This window comes from Ranitomeya imitator, chromosome 6, assembly GCF_032444005.1.
Source record: "Ranitomeya imitator isolate aRanImi1 chromosome 6, aRanImi1.pri, whole genome shotgun sequence".
Lineage (NCBI taxonomy): Eukaryota > Metazoa > Chordata > Amphibia > Anura > Dendrobatidae > Ranitomeya > Ranitomeya imitator.
The window spans coordinates 329,901,928-329,920,442 of NC_091287.1; the positions used below are offsets into that span (position 1 = coordinate 329,901,928).

The 18,515-nt window shown below is 44.7% G+C and overlaps 1 protein-coding gene across 1 annotated transcript; it reads left to right on the plus strand.

The window, feature by feature from the left end:
* The first annotated feature begins 4,594 nt into the window (after positions 1–4,594).
* Positions 4,595–7,444, plus strand: LOC138642595 (uncharacterized). Its single transcript, XM_069730855.1, has 4 exons — positions 4,595–4,850; positions 4,977–5,080; positions 5,175–5,321; positions 6,389–7,444. Exons 1-4 carry the CDS (start codon positions 4,746–4,748, stop codon positions 7,308–7,310), a joined length of 1,278 nt encoding a protein of 425 aa, XP_069586956.1. The 5' UTR covers positions 4,595–4,745; the 3' UTR covers positions 7,311–7,444.
* Positions 7,445–18,515: the final 11,071 nt, after the last annotated feature.

Here is an 18,515-nt window from a genome sequence, read left to right on the forward strand (position 1 = left end):
TTGCCTCCAAAGGGGATGGACCGACATTCGTCTCCTCCTCCTAGGATCCACTATCACTGGGTATGGCTGCCCAAAGCGACTTGACAACACCCAGTTATATATAACACATGCTCAGTTGGGGTGAAATGCAGTAGGTCAGACATGTGGCCAAAGAACCACCAACAAACCAACAGAAACGCAGCAACAAAATGGCCAAATTGGAGGGTGGCACCTGTTGCAGAGGCATTAAATAGGGTTGCTGATGATGATTTAAATTAATTTCAGGTCTGAAAACCGTTAAATGTCCATTTTGGAAGGTTGCGAGAAAAAAACGCAGTACTGATACCATACGGATTACATACGGAGGATGACATGCGCAATGTACCAAAGTACGCTGCCATACCTTACCAACGGATTACATACAGAACACTGTTCAGGGAACATTTCTGCGTATCTCGGCCGTAAAAAACGGACCATATTTTCCAACCCTAGGTGTGACCCCAGCCTTATAGAGACACATCCTTCAACTCTATGTCATAAGTCTTTATTCATTACATAGTGGAATGTGTCGAGAACAATAAAACCTAAAACTTATCAACATAAATCACAACTAATATCCCACAGAGGTCTGGAGTTGGAATGATGCTCAAAATCAAAGTGGAAAAAGAAGTTATAGGCTGATCCAACTTCAGTGGAAATGCCTCAAGACAAAGAAATTATGCTCGGTAGTGTGTGTGGCCTTCACGTGCCTGTATGACCTCCCTACAACACCTGGGCATGCCCATGATGTGGTGGAGGATGGTCTCCAGTCCTGAGGGATCTCATCCCAGGCCTGGACTAAAGCATCCGCCAATTCCTGGACAGTCTGTGGTGCAACATGACGTTGGTGGATGGCGCAAGACATGATGTCCCAGATGTGTTCAATTGGATTCAGGTCTGGGGAATGGGAGGGCCAGTCCATAGCTGCCATGCCTTCATCTTGCAGGAACTGTTGACACACTCCAGCCACATGAGGTCTGGGATTGTCCTCCATTAGGAGGAACCCAGGGCCAACCGCACCAGCATATGGTCTCACAAGGGGTCTGAGGATCTCATCTCGGTGCCTAATGGCAGTCAGGCTACATCTGGCGAGCACATGGAAGGCTGTGCGGCCCTCCAAAGAAATGCCACCCCACACCATTACTGACCCACTGCCAAACCGGTCATGCTGAAGGATGTTGCAGGCAGAAGATCGCTCTTCATGGTGTCTCCAGACTCTGTCACGTATGTCACATGTGGTCAGTGTGAACCTGCTTTCATCTGTGCAGAGCACAGGGCGCCAGTGGCGAATTTGCCAATCCTGGTGTTCTGTGGCAAATGCGAGCATCAGTGGGTTTTTGAAGAATAATGACACATTAAAACGTAACTTTTACTGTATTTCTTGCTTAAAAGTGCAGACATATAGTGCCAACAAGGTGCTAGTGCAAACAATAACAAAAACACAAGAACAAACAACCGGTAAAATACCTCACTGCCTCAGACTACCATACAGAGCCAATCGTGATCTCTATTCAGACAAGTGTAGAGAAGCCTTGCTCTGGTAGGATCCACCATACCGAAACAGAGGGGGCCCCCCCTATATGATTAGTCAAGTTGACTTCGATAGTTAACAGTGATGTTGTGCCACGTATAGCAGGGGCCACACACTGTACAGAAAATGCAGAAAAGATTTTTGGGGGGATATCCCTTGCAGGACCACACTGTACGGGTGTAGTTTACACCAATGATAGACCTTTGTATATATGGCAGTGTTATTATGTGATATGCTTAATAAACATGAAAAACAGGATCTTAGATCAGATATGTCCTGGAAAAACTGAGAGCCCCCCAGCAAATGGCTAGAATGCAACTACACCGTTTTCCAATACAGGAAACACCTTATGGTATACGTTCACAACGGCCGTTAAATGGGGTTCAATATTAAATCAGATCATTTTATACTCATCTGCTTATACTGGTAAATTTCACAGTCTTTATGCAGGATTGAGTCTAACCGGACCATCAGCATTTGCGTGTCCTCTTTACAGAATGCCTCACTGTGGCAAATGCCAATCGTCCTGCATGATGTTGGGCTGTGAGCACAACCCCCATCTGTGGACGTCAGGCACTCAGACCATCCTCATGGAGTCAGTTTCTAACCATTTGTGCAGACACATGCATATTTGTGGCCTGCTGGAGGTCATTTTGCAGGGCTCTGGCAGTGCTCCTCCTGTTCCTCCTTGCACAAAGGCTGAGGTAGTGGTCCTGCTGCTGGGTTGTTGCCGTCCTATGGCCCCCTCCATATCTCCTGGTGTACTGGCCTGTCTCCTGGTAGCATCTCCAGCCTCTGGACACTGCGCTGACAGACACAGCAAACCTTCTTGCCACAGCTCACATTGATGTGTCATCCTGGTTGAGCTGCACTACCTGAACCACTTGTTTGGGTTGTAGAGTCCGTCTTATGCTACCAGGAGTGTGAAAGCGCAACCAACATTCAAAAGTGACCAACACATCAGCCAGAAAGCATTGGTACTGAGTTGCGGTCTGTGGTCCCCACCTGCAGAACCACTCCTTCATTGAGTGTGTCTTGATAATCGCCAATAATTTCCATCTGTTGTCTATTCCATTTGTACAACAGCATGTGAAATTGATTGTCAAACAGTGTTGGTTTCTAAGTGGACAGTTTGATTTCACAGAAGCTTGATTTACTTGGAGTTATATTCTGTTGTTTAAGTGTTCCCTTTATTTTTTTGAGCAGTGTATATATACTGTATATACATAGATATACACACACTACATTTGGTGAAGCTTGATTGACATATCATTAGCAGATATGTTACTGCTTATTATAGAGTGGTGTTGACTTGGCATAGGGGTGCTCCAAGACCCTATTTAGCCTTCATGCATTTCATTTGTAAACACCAGCTTATAAACACTATAAAGATGAATGTTATTTATCTTTTAATTAACACCATGTAGCAACACATTTTACAAAGGACAGGTTGAACAAGAAGTCCTTTGAGTAGACCATCTGGAGTAGATTGCCTGTGGCAGTATCCTCAGGACAAGGCTTAGCTAACGTGAGTAAAAGTTTCATGATCATGGCAATTGCACAGAGACAAGAATAATTCTGTTCCACCTGCTCTGGATAGCACAGCTGTGTTTTTCCCTTTGGGTATGTCAGTAAATATATCAGTGGTATCAAATGTGATACACTGGAGTCCACACATTGCACCCTGCCAGTCTTAAAGTAAATAAGTTTTTGTCTAAGACACAATTACAAGAGCTCCATTGTAAATGTACAAGCAATTAACAATTCTTATCATCTGCTCCAGTGTCTGTCAGTTTTGCTTCTTAGAAAATAATTTTAAAGCTGAATATGACAGACAGCCCGCCTTCCCCAATCAAATGTAATGTAAACAGAAAATGTTTAGCTTCTTGTTATTTAGAAAATGAATTGGAAATTAATTAAGAAAAGTTTTCTTAATTTAGATCTGATTGTCAATCACGTGTCTAAAGCAAATCGCTAAAATAAATAGACACAGAAACAGGAGTGCATCTCCATGTATAAAACTGCAATGTCATCTGTCAAAACAAGACTTGAAAACTCCCTTTGACATTATTTTGATAACGTAAGTATTTAAACCATACGTAGGTAAGCAGTTAAGTAAATCTTAAATGATTTCAAAATCTTACATAGTAGTTACATAGTTACATAGTTATTAAGGTTGAAGGAAGACTATATGTCCATCTAGTTCAACCCATAGCCTAACCTAACATGCCCTAACATGTTGATCCAGAGGAAGGCAAAAAAAACCCATGTGCAAAGAGTAAGCTCCACATTGGGGAAAAAAATTCCTTCCCGACTCCACATACGGCAATCAGACTAGTTCCCTGGATCAACGCCCTATCAAGGAATCTAGTATATATAACCTGTAACATTATACTTTTCCAGAAAGGTATCCAGTCCCCTCTTAAATTTAAGTAATGAATCACTCATTACAACATCACACGGCAGAGAGTTCCATAGTCTCACTGCTCTTACAGTAAAGAATCCGTGTCTGTTATTATGCTTAAACCTTTTTTCCTCCAACCGCAGAGGATGCCCCCTTGTCCCTGTTTCAGGTCTATGATTAAAAAGATCATCAGAAAGGTCTTTGTACTGTCCCCTCATATATTTATACATTAAAATGAGATCACCCCTTAGTCTTCGTTTTTCCAAACTAAATAGCCCCAAGTGTAATAACCTATCTTGGTATTGCAGACCCCCCAGTCCTCTAATCTTGCTGTTTATTTTTCTTTTCTATAATTTTCAGATACATTGTGGTTAATTTAACAATGTGTCCCAATTATGATATTGGCATAAGAAACTCCTAAACAACGGCAATACATTTAAACATGATAAAATAAGAAATTTTTGGAGAAAATACATTTTCCTCCATCTGTTGCATCACCAAATTAGTTACTAGAAATTTACTTATAAGGCTATGTGCACACATTGCAGATTTTCCAGCTTTTTTTTCTGCACTAAAATCTGCAGCTCATGGCAGAAAACGCAGGTGCGTTTTTGGTGCGTTTTTGGTGCGTTTTTGGTGCGTTTTTCAGTGCGTTTTTTAGTGCAGATTGTCTGCGTTTTTTACCTAAATAAAGCTCTGGAAACTTGACAAACTTCAGTTACAAAAAAAAAAAATAATGATGTCATTTCCTTGTCCATCCCCTTCTTCTTTCATCCTCCATTTTGTGCAAACATGAGTGGAAGTTACCAAAATATGCCGCAGGTACACGTCCGCAGGCCGCACCGGATACTTATGCTGGGGTTGCTGCTGCAAATCTTGAATATGCATAGACAGCAGGTAAGCTGAAGTGCATTTTTTTTTTTTTTACGCTAAACATATTCTACAGCGCTTTACCGACATCTTGATTTTTCTTAATTTTCACAGTGTTGTGTTGTAAAAAAAATGTATTTTTTTTTATTTTAGAGGCAGCAGCAGGAGAGAAGACGGAAAAGACTGTGGGTGCACCCGCTTGTTGCAGAACGTACACAAAAAGGCCACTTTTATGTGCTTTATAATGATTTGCGGAAGTAAGTAGAAATTCATGAAAATACAAAGTAATGTTTTTCCACAAATGTTATGATATGTTATGTAACAATTTTTATTTTTTTTTTACATTTTCAGATACCCGGAAAAGTTCGTTTCATTTTGCCGTCTGCCAATCCTGGCGTTCGACCGACTTCTGGCAATAGTTTCCCCCCATCTCACACTGCAAGACACTTTTATGAGGAAGGCCATCTCTGCTGAGGAAAGGCTGCTCATCACCTTGCGGTAAGTAAATAATTTTTGGGTTGAATGTTATTAGGGCTCTTTCACATGTCCGTGTGTCCGGTATGTGTGATGAAAGTTTTCACATGTCTCGGAGACACTGACAAACTAATAAAGGTACCGTCACATTTAGCGACGCTGCAGCGATCTAGACAACGATGTCCATCGCTGCAGCGTCGCTGTGTGGTCGTTGGAGAGCTGTCACACAGACAGCTCTCCAGTGACCAATGATGCCGAAGTCCCCGAGTAACCAGGGTAAACATCGGGTTACTAAGCGCAGGGCCATGCTTAGTAACCCGATGTTTACCCTAGTTACCATTGTATAATTGTAAAAAAAAAAAATCCATTCCTGTCGCGTCCCGCAGCGTCAGCTTCCCTGCAGTAAGTGCGCTGGACGGAAAGCAGAGCGGTGACATCACCACTGTGCTCTGCTTTACGGGCAAATACTTTACGGGCAAATGCTTTACCGGAAATATCATGTTTATAACACGCCAGGAAAATGTAAACATTTTTGTGTGCTACCAGATGTGCCCACTGTATTTTATGCCTTATCTACAGAATTCTATAATTTGGGCCCTGGGTCAGTGGAGATACATCATACCCGTGTGTGTGTTTTGTAATGTTATCCCATCTTGCTGTGTCCAGTTTGTGCGCCTCCCTTCTTGCGATACCTCTCTTCTGCGCAGATGTACTTTCTGGTCCTGATGAGGATAGAGCAAAGTGCGCAGATGTGCATGCGCTGGGCCTGTCTCCTTTTCTTGCCTTCGCTCACTGCAGGACTTACTTCTGCCCTCAACAGGCCGGATTAGTGCGTTGAAGGAAGTAGGAGGGTGGTGTCGTTGGCTAAACATTGGAGTGGCTGGACACGGACCTGCAAGTCCCTTCTGATGTGACTGGTGGTTTATTTATTGATACCCTTGTGTTGTGCCGTGTTACTAAGGGCAGCATTATAGAATACTTTAGATAAAACATGAAAGGGGCTGAACACATATTATAGCGCCCATAACTGCTGACATGTTTTATTGTATTTTTGTGTGACATTTCTAATATTCATTTTTGTTTCTTTGCAGATTTTTGGCCACAGGAGAGAGCTATACATCCCTGCACCTCCAATTTAGGGTTGGTAAATCCACCATCTCTAACATTGTGAGGTGCACATGTACCGTCATCTGGCAGAAGTTGCAGCCTATAGTGATGCCTTCCCCAACCGAGGAGACTTGGCTGCAGGTTGCAGCAGGCTTTCAGTCTGTGGCCAATTTCCCAAACTGCATAGGTGCAGTCGATGGTAAACATGTAAGGGTTCAGCAGCCACCACGATCAGGATCACGCTTCTTTAATTATAAGAAGTATTTTTCAGTGGTCCTGATGGCGGTGGCTGATGCACATTACAAATTTGTTGCCATTGACGTTGGTGCCTATGGTAGTACTGGGGATTCTCGGGTGTTGCGAACGTCACAGATTTGGATGCAAATTCTTCAAGATGACGGAACGCTCCCAGCCCCAAGACCTTTGCCGGGTTCCACACATCCAGTACCCTTTGTGATGGTATCGGATGAGGCGTTTCCCTTAACGACAACCCTGCTGCACCCATACCCACGAAGGGGACTGAATGCCCGGCGAAGGATTTTTAATTATCGGCTGAGTCGTGCACGCAGATATGTGGAATGCACCTTTGGGATCATGACTAGTCAGTGGAGGATCTTTCACACACCCATCCAGTTGGACACAGACACCGTTGATGCTGTGATTAAGGCTTGCTGTGTACTCCACAACTATGCTCGTGAGTACAACACTGACGTAGATGTGGAGTACCAGCAGCCAATATTTAATCCAGTGGTCAACGTGGGTCTGGGAAGGCCGTCCAACTCGGGTGTGCGTGTGAGAGAATCCTTCACTGACTACTTCATGAGTCCAGAAGGTGCCGTGCACTGGCAATACTCCTGTGCTGGTGTTGGGCAGCCTGAGCAGCAGAGAAGGATGGAAGAACATTGACTGACCAAGATGGGAAGATCTATACCAAAAGATAGAAGATGTCAAGATCCCTATTAATCAAAATCAACATCGATATTCAATTTTGTTTGTTGTATTTTTTTGGGGAACAAAATAATTTGTAATTTTTATTTATGGTTAATAAAAAAAATTCTTATTTTAATTTGGTTGTTTTTGGATTGAATAAGTATTGTATATATAAAATTCTTAACTAAGAATTATTCTCCATCCCATTGTCCAGTGCGCATACAGCCATCACACTATGTCCATCCCATAGTCCAGCCCCCATATAGCCATGACACCGTACACCTGTCAGCTAAGTATGTAAAGTATCTAAAAATCAGAGATGACATTTGATCAACATTCATTTATTTAACGAGCAACTAAATTTTTCCAAACACTTGAGAAAAATTTTTTCAATATGAAAAACTGAACTAACTTTTTCAAAAACAATTGCATCTTAATGCAAGTAGGTGTATTCCTGGGAACACCCATATGAGCTACTTGTGTCAGTCATGAAAGATTGACTTGCTGATGGTCCCAGGCTTGTGTTTCCTCCTCCAGAAAAATTCTGTGCCGGTTGGGTGTAGGAAGACACTCTATAGTGCGGTTCACTGGGTTTCGGTCGTGGGCGAAAGAGTCCGAAAACCCCCGTCAAAACATTCTCGTATGACTCAATTGGAGCAGGGTCCTCCAGAGCGGTGAGGGATGTTTGGCACAGAGACATGAAGAGAGACTGCCTATCCGGTGGCAGTGAGCGTGCCTTTCGGGCAATGGTCAATGCAAAAAAGTCACACTGGTCCTCACTTGAGGATTGTTTCAGTAAATCAAGTGTGTCACTGGCCATCTTCTCAGTTTTATCCTCATTTTTTTTTTTTTTTTTTTTTAATGGACTCTCCTGCCACCGGATAGGGAGCTCTCTTCTCTGTTACCACAGCTTCTGACGAACCAGATGATCCAACAGCTGCTGCAGTTGATGTGCCTGCAGCAGCTGCTGGACATGCGGCTTCAGCAGAAGCTGTGGTAAGAGATGGAAAAATTGTCCCTCCCGCTCCCGAGGAAGTGCCTGCTCCATCAGTGCCTGCTCCATCTTCGGAGTGGTCATCCACAGGAGGCGGGTTGGAAAGGTTTCCCTCAGTCCTGTGTGAGAAAAGGAAAAAAGTTATTAATTATGACCGCTGCGGAGGAGCAACATTTTAGGAACAGCATAAAGGCCGCTTACTCCAAAACGCTGTTAATTTTTTGGCATGTGTGCTGATAATGCATGTTTTGATTTAACACATGCGTTATCACCACATGCTATCCAAACAATGTGCTAGTTATCTTGCGCAGTCAAAGTGCCAACACAAGATAAATAGACATGGTGTGGTGCCATAGCTATCACAACTCCATCTTTGGAATCATAGCGCAGACAGGATTTTGGAAAATGCTCTCTTCACTATGGTATAACATCTGGATGCTGTGTATTGAACGCTGCGGCAGGACACAGCATTCAATACGCAGTCAACTGTGCTACACCACATGGCAACATTGATGAGGCTACATATATATTAGTGGTTTATAACCTACCTCCGCAAAGTCCGGCTTGTAAGCAGGAACTGCAGTTCATCGTAAAAAGGAAACGTTATTCGACTTGGAGAAGATCCACTACGGTCACATGTATTGATGAATTTATTGTACCGGTCACGAACTGACCTCCATCTCTGCTTGACATTTTTTTCTAAGAAAAAAAAAATATATATACCGTATATACTCGAGTATAAGCCGAGATTTTCAGCCCAAATTTTTGGGCTGAAAGTGCCCCCCTCGGCTTATACTCGAGTCACGGTAGCGGTGGGGTCGGCGGGTGAGGGGGTGAGGGCGCTGAGGTATACTTACCTAGTCCCAGCGATCCTCGCGCTGTCCCTGCCGTCCCACGGGCTTCGGCGCTGCAGCTTCTTCCTCTCTTCAGCGGTCACGTGGGACCGCTCATTACAGAAATGAATAAGCGGCTCCACCTCCCATAGGGGCGGAGCCGCTTATTCATTTCTCTAATCAGCGGTGCCGGTGACCGCTGATAGAGAAAGAAGCTGCGGCACCGAAGACAGGAGGGGACAGCGCGAGGATCGCCAGGACTAGGTGAGTATGTTATATTCACCTGTCCTCGTTCCAGCCGCCGGGCGCCGATCCATCTTCCCGGCCGGCGCCTCCATCTTCCCGGCGTCTGCGCTCTCTGACTGATCAGGCAGAGGGCGCGATGACGCATACAGTGTGCGCGGCGCCCTCTGCCTGATCAGTCAGAGCAGAGACGCCGGGAAGATGGAGGCGCCGGAACGAGACGCCGGGAGCTGCAATCAAGGGAGGTGAGTATGTGTTTTTTTTTCTTTATTGCGGCAGCGGCGGCACAAATTTATGTGGAACATCTATGGGGCACAGTGAACGGTGCAGAGCACCGTATATGGCACAGCACAGCTATGGGGCACAGTGAACGGTGCAGAGCACCGTATATGGCACAGCACAGCTATGGGGCACAGTGAACGGTGCAGAGCACCGTATATGGCACAGCACAGCTATGGGGCACAGTGAACGGTGCAGAGCACCGTATATGGCACAGCACAGCTATGGGGCACAGTGAACGGTGCAGAGCACCGTATATGGCACAGCACAGCTATGGGGCACAGTGAACGGTGCAGAGCACCGTATATGGCACAGCTAGGGGGGGCACAGTGAACGGTGCAGAGCACCGTATATGGCACAGCACAGCTATGGGGCACAGTGAACGGTGCAGAGCACCGTATATGGCACAGCTATGGGGCACAGTGAACGGTGCAGAGCACCGTATATGGCACATCTATGGGGCACAATGAACGGTGCAGAGCACCGTATATGGCACAGCTAGGGGGCATAATGAACGGTGCAGAGCACTATATGGTTCACACCTATGGGGAAATATGAACGGTGCAGAGCACTATATGGCACAGCTATGGGGAAATAATGATCTATTTTTATTTTTGAAATTCACCGGTAAATGCTGCATTTCCACCCTAGGCTTATACTCGAGTCAATAAGTTTTCCCAGTTTTTTGTGGCAAAATTAGGGGGGTCGGCTTATACTCGGGTCGGCTTATACTCGAGTATATACGGTATATATATTTTCAAAGTAAATGTATCATAAACTCTAATAATAATATTAATAATAATCGGTAACAATATAATTACCAATTTCCAATTGGTTTGCAATGGACAGGGAATCCCACTCCGGATAGAGGTCCCTCACAATCTTGGTCCAGCAATGGTCTCGGAAATATTTGTCCTTGTAGGACACATCAGCGGCATCCCATATACAAGGTATATCGCGAACCTACAATGAATAGAATAGTGTCATTACATACTATATCCAAATGATAAGTAATCTAAAAGGGAACCTGTCACCCCCAAAATGGGAACTGTAGATAAGCCCTCGATGTTTCCTCTAAGATGATCAAAAGAGGTTAGATTATAGTGACACAGGGGCGGTAACAGACCGATGGGCGTTGCTGTCCGGTACATCCTCTCCCATCTTGTTGTTATGACGTCCTCTTGTATTCACACTGCGGCTCCTGCGCAGGCCTACTTTGTCTGCCCTGTTGAGGGCATTACGTTGCATTACTGCAGTACGTTGCTGTGCCCTCACCAGGGAGATGAGCCACAGCGTGAATACAAGAGGACGTCATCATAAGAAGATGGGAGGGGCTATACCAGACCGCCATGCTCATTGGACCGGTACCGACCCTGGGTGAGTATAATCTAACCTCTTTTAATCATCTTTGAGGATACATCGGGGGCTTATCTACAGTATACCAGAATGGGTAGATAAGCCCCTGATGACGGTGGGCTTAGCTCAACTTCCATGTTGGAGTTAAGAGGTTTTCTTACAGCACAAATGTTTAAAAATTTGACATTGCATTTCACACGTCAGTGGCTCCGGTACGTGAGGTGACAGTTTTATCACTTACCTGAGACACTGACTCACGTAGACACTTTAAAATCAATGTATCTCTACAGATGTCAGCGTGTTTTCAAGGACCGTGTGTCCGTTTTCAAAACCCCTAACCACTACCCCTAAAGGGATCCTAACCCTAACCCTACCCCTACCCCTAACCCTAAAGGGATCCTAACCCTAACCCTAAAGGGATCCTAACCCTAACCCTACCCCTAACCCTAAAGGGATCCTAACCCTAACCCTACCCCTAACCCTAAAGGGATCCTAACCCTAACCCTAACCCTAAAGGGATCCTAACCCTACCTCTACCCCTAACCCTAACCCTAAAGGGATCCTAACCCTAACCCTAAAGGGATCCTAACCCTAACCCTAACCCTACCCCTACCCCTAAAGGGATCCTAACCCTAACCCTAACCCTAAAGGGATCCTAACCCTAACCCTACCCCTAAAGGGATCCTAACCCTACCCCTAACCCTAACCCTAAAGGGATCCTAACCCTAACCCTAAAGGGATCCTAGGGTTAATGATAGGGTTGCTATTGTAAGGTGGCATTAAGCACGGTTAATAATGGAGAGGCGTCAATAAGACGCCTATCCATTATTAATCCTATTAAAGGGTTACTAATTAGGGTTACTAATATATGTGGACCCCCTAAAAAAATACATAGGGTCCCCCTATATTTTTAGGCCAGAAAGGCTAGACAGACAGCCGTGGGCCAATATTTGAGGCCCGGGAAGGGGTTAAAATACCCATGGCTGTTCCCAGGCTATGAATATTAACCCACAGCTGTCTGCGTAGCCTTTCTGGCCCTAAAATATAGGGGGCCCCAAAAAAAAAAGTGTTGGGGTCCCCCTATATTTTTAGGCCAGAAAGGCTAGGCAGACAGCCGTGGGCCAATATTTGAGGCCCGGGAAGGGGTTAAAATACCCATGGCTGTTCCCAGGCTATGAATATTAACCCACAGCTGTCTGCGTAGCCTTTCTGGCCCTAAAATATAGGGGGCCCCCAAAAAAAAAAGTGTTGGGGTCCCCCTATATTTTTAGGCCAGAAAGGCTAGGCAGACAGCCGTGGGCCAATATTTGAGGCCCGGGAAGGGGTTAAAATACCCATGGCTGTTCCCAGGCTATGAATATTAACCCACAGCTGTCTGCGTAGCCTTTCTGGCCCTAAAATATAGGGGGCCCCAAAAAAAAAAAGTGTTGGGGTCCCCCTATATTTTTAGGCCAGAAAGGCTAGGCAGACAGCCGTGGGCCAATATTTGAGGCCCGGGAAGGGGTTAAAATACCCATGGCTGTTCCCAGGCTATGAATATTAACCCACAGCTGTCTGCGTAGCCTTTCTGGCCCTAAAATATAGGGGGCCCCAAAAAAAAAAGTGTTGGGGTCCCCCTATATTTTTAGGCCAGAAAGGCTAGGCAGACAGCCGTGGGCCAATATTTGAGGCCCGGGAAGGGGTTAAAATACCCATGGCTGTTCCCAGGCTATGAATATTAACCCACAGCTGTCTGCGTAGCCTTTCTGGCCCTAAAATATAGGGGGCCCCCCAAAAAAAAAGTGTTGGGGTCCCCCTATATTTTTAGGCCAGAAAGGCTAGGCAGACAGCCGTGGGCCAATATTTGAGGCCCGGGAAGGGGTTAAAATACCCATGGCTGTTCCCAGGCTATGAATATTAACCCACAGCTGTCTGCGTAGCCTTTCTGGCCCTAAAATATAGGGGGCCCCAAAAAAAAAAAGTGTTGGGGTCCCCCTATATTTTTAGGCCAGAAAGGCTACGCAGACAGCCGTGGGCTTATATTCATAGCCTAGGAAAGGGGCCATAGATATTTGCCCCCCCCTGGCTACAAATATAAGCCCGCAGCCGCCCCGGAAAAGGCGCATCAAAAAGATGCGCCAATTCCGGCACTTAGCCCCTCTCTTCCCACTCCCGTGTAGCGGTGGGATATGGGGTAATAAGGGGTTAATGCCACCTTGCTATTGTAAGGTGGCATTAAGCCCGGTTAATAATGGAGAGGCGTCAATAAGACGCCTATCCATTATTAAGCCAATGAAAGGGTTAAAAAAAAAGACACACACTTTTTGACCATAATTTATTGCACGCTTAAATCCGTCCTGAAGACCCTCGACCTGAAAAAAAGGCAAAACAAAAAAACAAATTCATACTCCCTGGCCCTGTCCGCAGAAATCCATCGAGGGTCCCACGAAGATCTTCCATGGAGAACAGACACATCCTGAGATGTGTCTGCTCTCCATGGCTGCAGCAACACACTGACAGGAGCCATAGTTCCTGTCGGTGTGTTACTGCGCATGCGCGAGCGAGTTTACCGGCGGTCATTGACCCCGGCACTCTCGCTTACCGGCAGTGCTGCGTGGGAAAGTTCAACGCAGCTGTACTGCTGGTAACCGAGACGCCGGCGCCATTGAGCTCCGGGACAGTACGCGATACACTGCTAGGAGCTTCGCTCCTGGCAGTCTATCGCCGGAGAGCAGCCGATCGTCGTGGGACAATCGTTTTATGGATTCTGCGGACAGGGAGTATGGATTTGGTTTATTATTTTTGGATTTTTTTCTATGGACGAGGGCTTCGCCTACAAGTGTGGTGTTGGTGAGTATATACTCTATGTTTTATGTACTGTGTGTCATGTATGTCACGTTTATTGTGTGTGTATTGTGTGTGATGTGTTTTGTTTTACCGTACAATTGTGCTAAAGTCGCCGGACACAGGGACAACTCTCCCATCCTAATATCGGATGGGAGTAGTAGTCCCATACGGTGATTTAACACAATTGGGTGGCACTATCATCGCATGGGGACACACATATACACATACATACCAAATCGATCAAGCGACCGACATCGATCCCCATGCGACGATATGCCTCCATCATGACAGCCACACTCCGCCCACGCACTTCCGCCCACGCACTTCCTCCTGCTTCCCCGCACTTCCGGCTGTAGCGGTTTCTGCACCACAAAACCGCAGAAAACCCGCAGATATTTTTTCATCTGCGGGTTTTACTGCGGGTTTGACCCTCACAATGGAGGTCAATGGGTGCAGAACCGCTGCAGTTCCGCAAAAAGAAGTGACATGCTGCGGAATGAAAACCGCTGCGTTTCTGCGCGGTTTTTCCCGCAGCATGTGCACAGCGGTTTGTGGTTTCCATAGGTTTACATGTAAATGTAAACGCTGTGGAAACTGCAGCGGACCCGCAGCGGCAAAATCGCTGCGGTTCCGCGGTAAAAACCGCAACGTGTGAATATAGCCTGAATGTTATGTTATAGCTCTCTGTTTCTGCTGTTGTTTTCACAGTGAGAACCAACAAGGGAGCAATGATGGCTGACTGTGGTTGACTCTCCAGTTATGAAAGAGTAGATAATAGATTATATTACAATATTATCATTTCTATTAATTGTGAGAAATACAAAATACAACTCATCATCTCTCTCTTTGCTTCTGACAAGCCCTCTTGGTATCTGACCCCAGATGTCTTGACTACCTCGGCTCACAGCTTGTCCGTGAGCAGTGACCAACGTCACAATCATATTGTGTGTGTTGGGCCCTGATACTGCCTGTGGAGGCTTCATATTGGGGGCATCATATTGTGTTTGTGGGCACTCATACTGCCTGATGTGTGTTAGGGTCCTCACATTGTCTGCTTGGGTTGTGAGGGACATCAAATTGTGTGTGTTGGGGTCTTACATTGTGTGGGGTGCTTTGTGGAACCTCTTAGTGTGTCGGGGTTGTGGTGGCCCTCATATTGTCTGAGAGGCTGTAGGGGATTTGTACTGCGTGGGCATTATACTGTGTGCAGGGGCTAGTGACACTCATACTGCCTGTGAGGGCTGTAGTCACCATCATCATACTGTGTGTGGGGCCCTCATTTTGCCAATTGGAAACATTAAAGTGTGCGAAGAGACCCTCGAACTGCCTGTGGGTCAAGTTGGGTCTTCACGTTGTGTATAGGGGCTGTGGGGTCCATCATACTGTATGAGGAGGGCAGTTTACGGGCACTATACTGTGCAAGTTACTATGCCATATGGGGGTCACTGCGGCAATATCGCAAGGGAAAGGCGGACCCAACTAGGAGTTTTGCTATGGGGCCCTGTAATTTCTATTTATGCTACTGCACATGGGCCTTCCACACAAAAACAGCTCCCCATGTTTCATCCACTATTACAGACTGGTCCTCATCTCCATTCTAAACAAAATGCTGCCCTCTCATAGTTCTTTTTCCCTCTTCCACATAGATTTTATGTATCACATACTCATATAAATATATTGCATATGTGTTTACATTTAAAATATGATAATACTTTTTGCTATAATTTCATTATGTGTTCAGCACAAAAGCAAGGGTGGCAAAAGTACCATTTATTTCCTTTTTTTAATACTATGGATCTACAACAAATACCCTAAACATTATTATATTGCTACAGCAGAACATAATGTAAGATAATAATCCGGCACTGTTAACTGCAGAATACAAGAAAAGAAATAAATAGACTAATCTAATTAGCATAGGATTAAGAGAATGAAAAAAAGGCATGCTTATCGAACAGGAAAGTGAGGGAGCTGAAAGGAGACTGGAAAAGTACTAATAAGAGGAAGTTCCTTTCTTCTGCTGTTTCTAAAAAAAGAAGGTTAATATAATTTCGTAACGCTTTGGTGCCATTTATTATCTTAAGTTAAATATTCATTTTGTAGAAAAAGTTTTACAAAGAGTAACCCTAAATGTTTTTTATTTGTCTTACTTTGTTGGCTTTTCCGTTGTTTGCAAAAGAATGTTTTAAAATTGGACATGGGCTCACCAGATCCTCTCTATAACATTGTCCAGTCATTTTAATAATCACATTTTTAATAAAAAAAATAATTTAGAGCTACAAATATTAGACCTACATTTTCTAAACAGAACTACTTGAGGTCATCATTACCTCCTGCTATGTCCCACACCCAAACTGTATGGTACTATCCCTGTCATCCAGATTTCCCAATGTATTCATCCCCACTGCACATCCATTATCTCCCTTTTCCTATTGTAATAGCCCACCCCTCCCCCTCCTCACCCCCATTCCCTGTAGTAACATTGCTCTAAGAATGCTAAGAATCGAATGACCCAGTTAACGTCTGAAAGATTAAGATCTAATTATATTGGCAACTTTACATGAAGGGTTTTGTAAACTAATATATGAAAATAAACCAAAATTCAACAACCCAACCATATGCCCACCACTTCTTGGCTTGTGGCATTACTAACAAATGCAAAAGTAGAAATATTGGTATTAGTAACAAATGTATAAGCTTCACCTACCTTTCTTGCAAAGCATATGGGTTATAAGAGAGATGACAGGCGCTTCATGATGCACAGATGTTGGAGAAGGTCAGAAAGATGAATTGTTTATACTAAAAGGAACAGGTGCAAAAGAGGGAATATGCATAATTTACTTCTACTATCACTCTAATTCTGCACTCATGCTATAAACACTACTCAACAATGACATTTCAGCACCAAGAAGGAATACTCATGGAATTGTAGAAATCATAGAAATGATAAACATGTTAATAATATGCAAATGATAAAAAAAATGGAGACAAAATGTTCACAAAATCTCAATTTATTAAGTACTGAGTCTGAAAGCCACATGCAGAAATACTTGTGCCTACTCGCTATGGCTGCTATCAGTAAGGTTATATCAATGGTGGTCTGAGGAATGTTATGCCACACAAAATTAATTTTGTCACACAAATCATCAAGATCCACTGTTGGCAGATCTCTTTGCTATTGCCAATCAACGACATGCCAGATGTGTTCAAAGAAAAACAAGTCCAGAAATGCTGCAGGCCATGTTAGCACATTAAGACCAACAGGCCACTAAAAGTAGAACAGCATCACGCAGCTTGGTGTTTGTTGTATTGAAAAATGCATTCTTATACACTTTGGAGAAATAGCAGTAGGCCAAACCAATGTAACGCATACATTTTGACACCAAAATTCCAGGAGTAAGACAGGTGTGACGTTCCTTCTTGAAGGCCTTTCCATTGCATTGCCCACTTGATCTCCAGACCAATCCCAGACTACCATTGCATACAAGACAAGAGCTTCACTGATTGCTGAAAAGGATAGACCGCCATTCAAACTTCATTGCTCAATTTTATCTTCCAGTTTGCATTGTGAGACCACTTGGGCAATGCGATGAAGAGGCCTTAACAAAGAAACATGACACCAATTGTATTCCTGGGTTTATGGTGTTGGATGGCATAATATACGTTATCAGATTGCTCTACTTTTCAGTCCATATGCACATGTAACATGGTGCAGGGTGATAGCCATGGGCAAGGTACTTGTCTCTTACGCCCCGACATGTTACATGAATGGTGGGTTCCTGGTTGGGTGTGTCGACTTGTGCTGTGAGTGCGCTATGCCCGTGCAAGCCGCATGTACCCAATGAAGCTGGTTTGCCAGGACCAGATGTTAACCAGTTCATGAAAGGAGACCAGCAGTTCTTAACAAATTAAGCTTTACTAAACAGCCATTGCGTGGCAACTATGTACATAGGATTGAGGGTACACAACTTCTCGCACATTTCTTCATTAATACAGAGCATCTCAATATACAGTCTCATTACTTCCGTGGTCTCACACATTCCTGCTTCCACTAGTCTCATTTCCTTCAACACATCTAGTTAATATCACAGTACAGTTCATGAACATCATTTCCTCTTATTGTAGTTCTGGACATGAATCTCCTCGTAGAGGAGAGGGTTTGAAAACATGGCTTCAAGCTCTCTGACTCTTAGAGATCTTCTGCCCAGGACACTCACTTTGTCTCACATTGTATTCCGCTATGATCCATTACCTTTAAGAGCTGTAAGCTACTCGGGGACTACCTTCTCTGTACTCTTCTTACTTTGTCACTCTGCTCACTGGTCAGTCCTCTGAGTTGACACTGTCCTTCTTTGTGCATCTTTGTAACTCTCACACTCTGCTTCATTCTGTTCCTCATTGTCACGCTATCTCTGTCTCGATCTCCTTTCGCTCTTGCCACAGATCACCCACTGCAGGCGGCCTTGCTGAGCCGTAACTGTTGTGAATTCTGTGGTCAAGCTCCCTCCTGTGGTTATGGTCAGGAAGATAATTCCTGGGTCTTTGCCTCTGATGTTCATGCGGCCGATCTGGTTCGTGCCTTTCATTTGGCTCATCCTGGTCGGCCTGGGGGCTCTGGGGAGGGTTCGGTGACCCCTCCTCAAGGGGGGG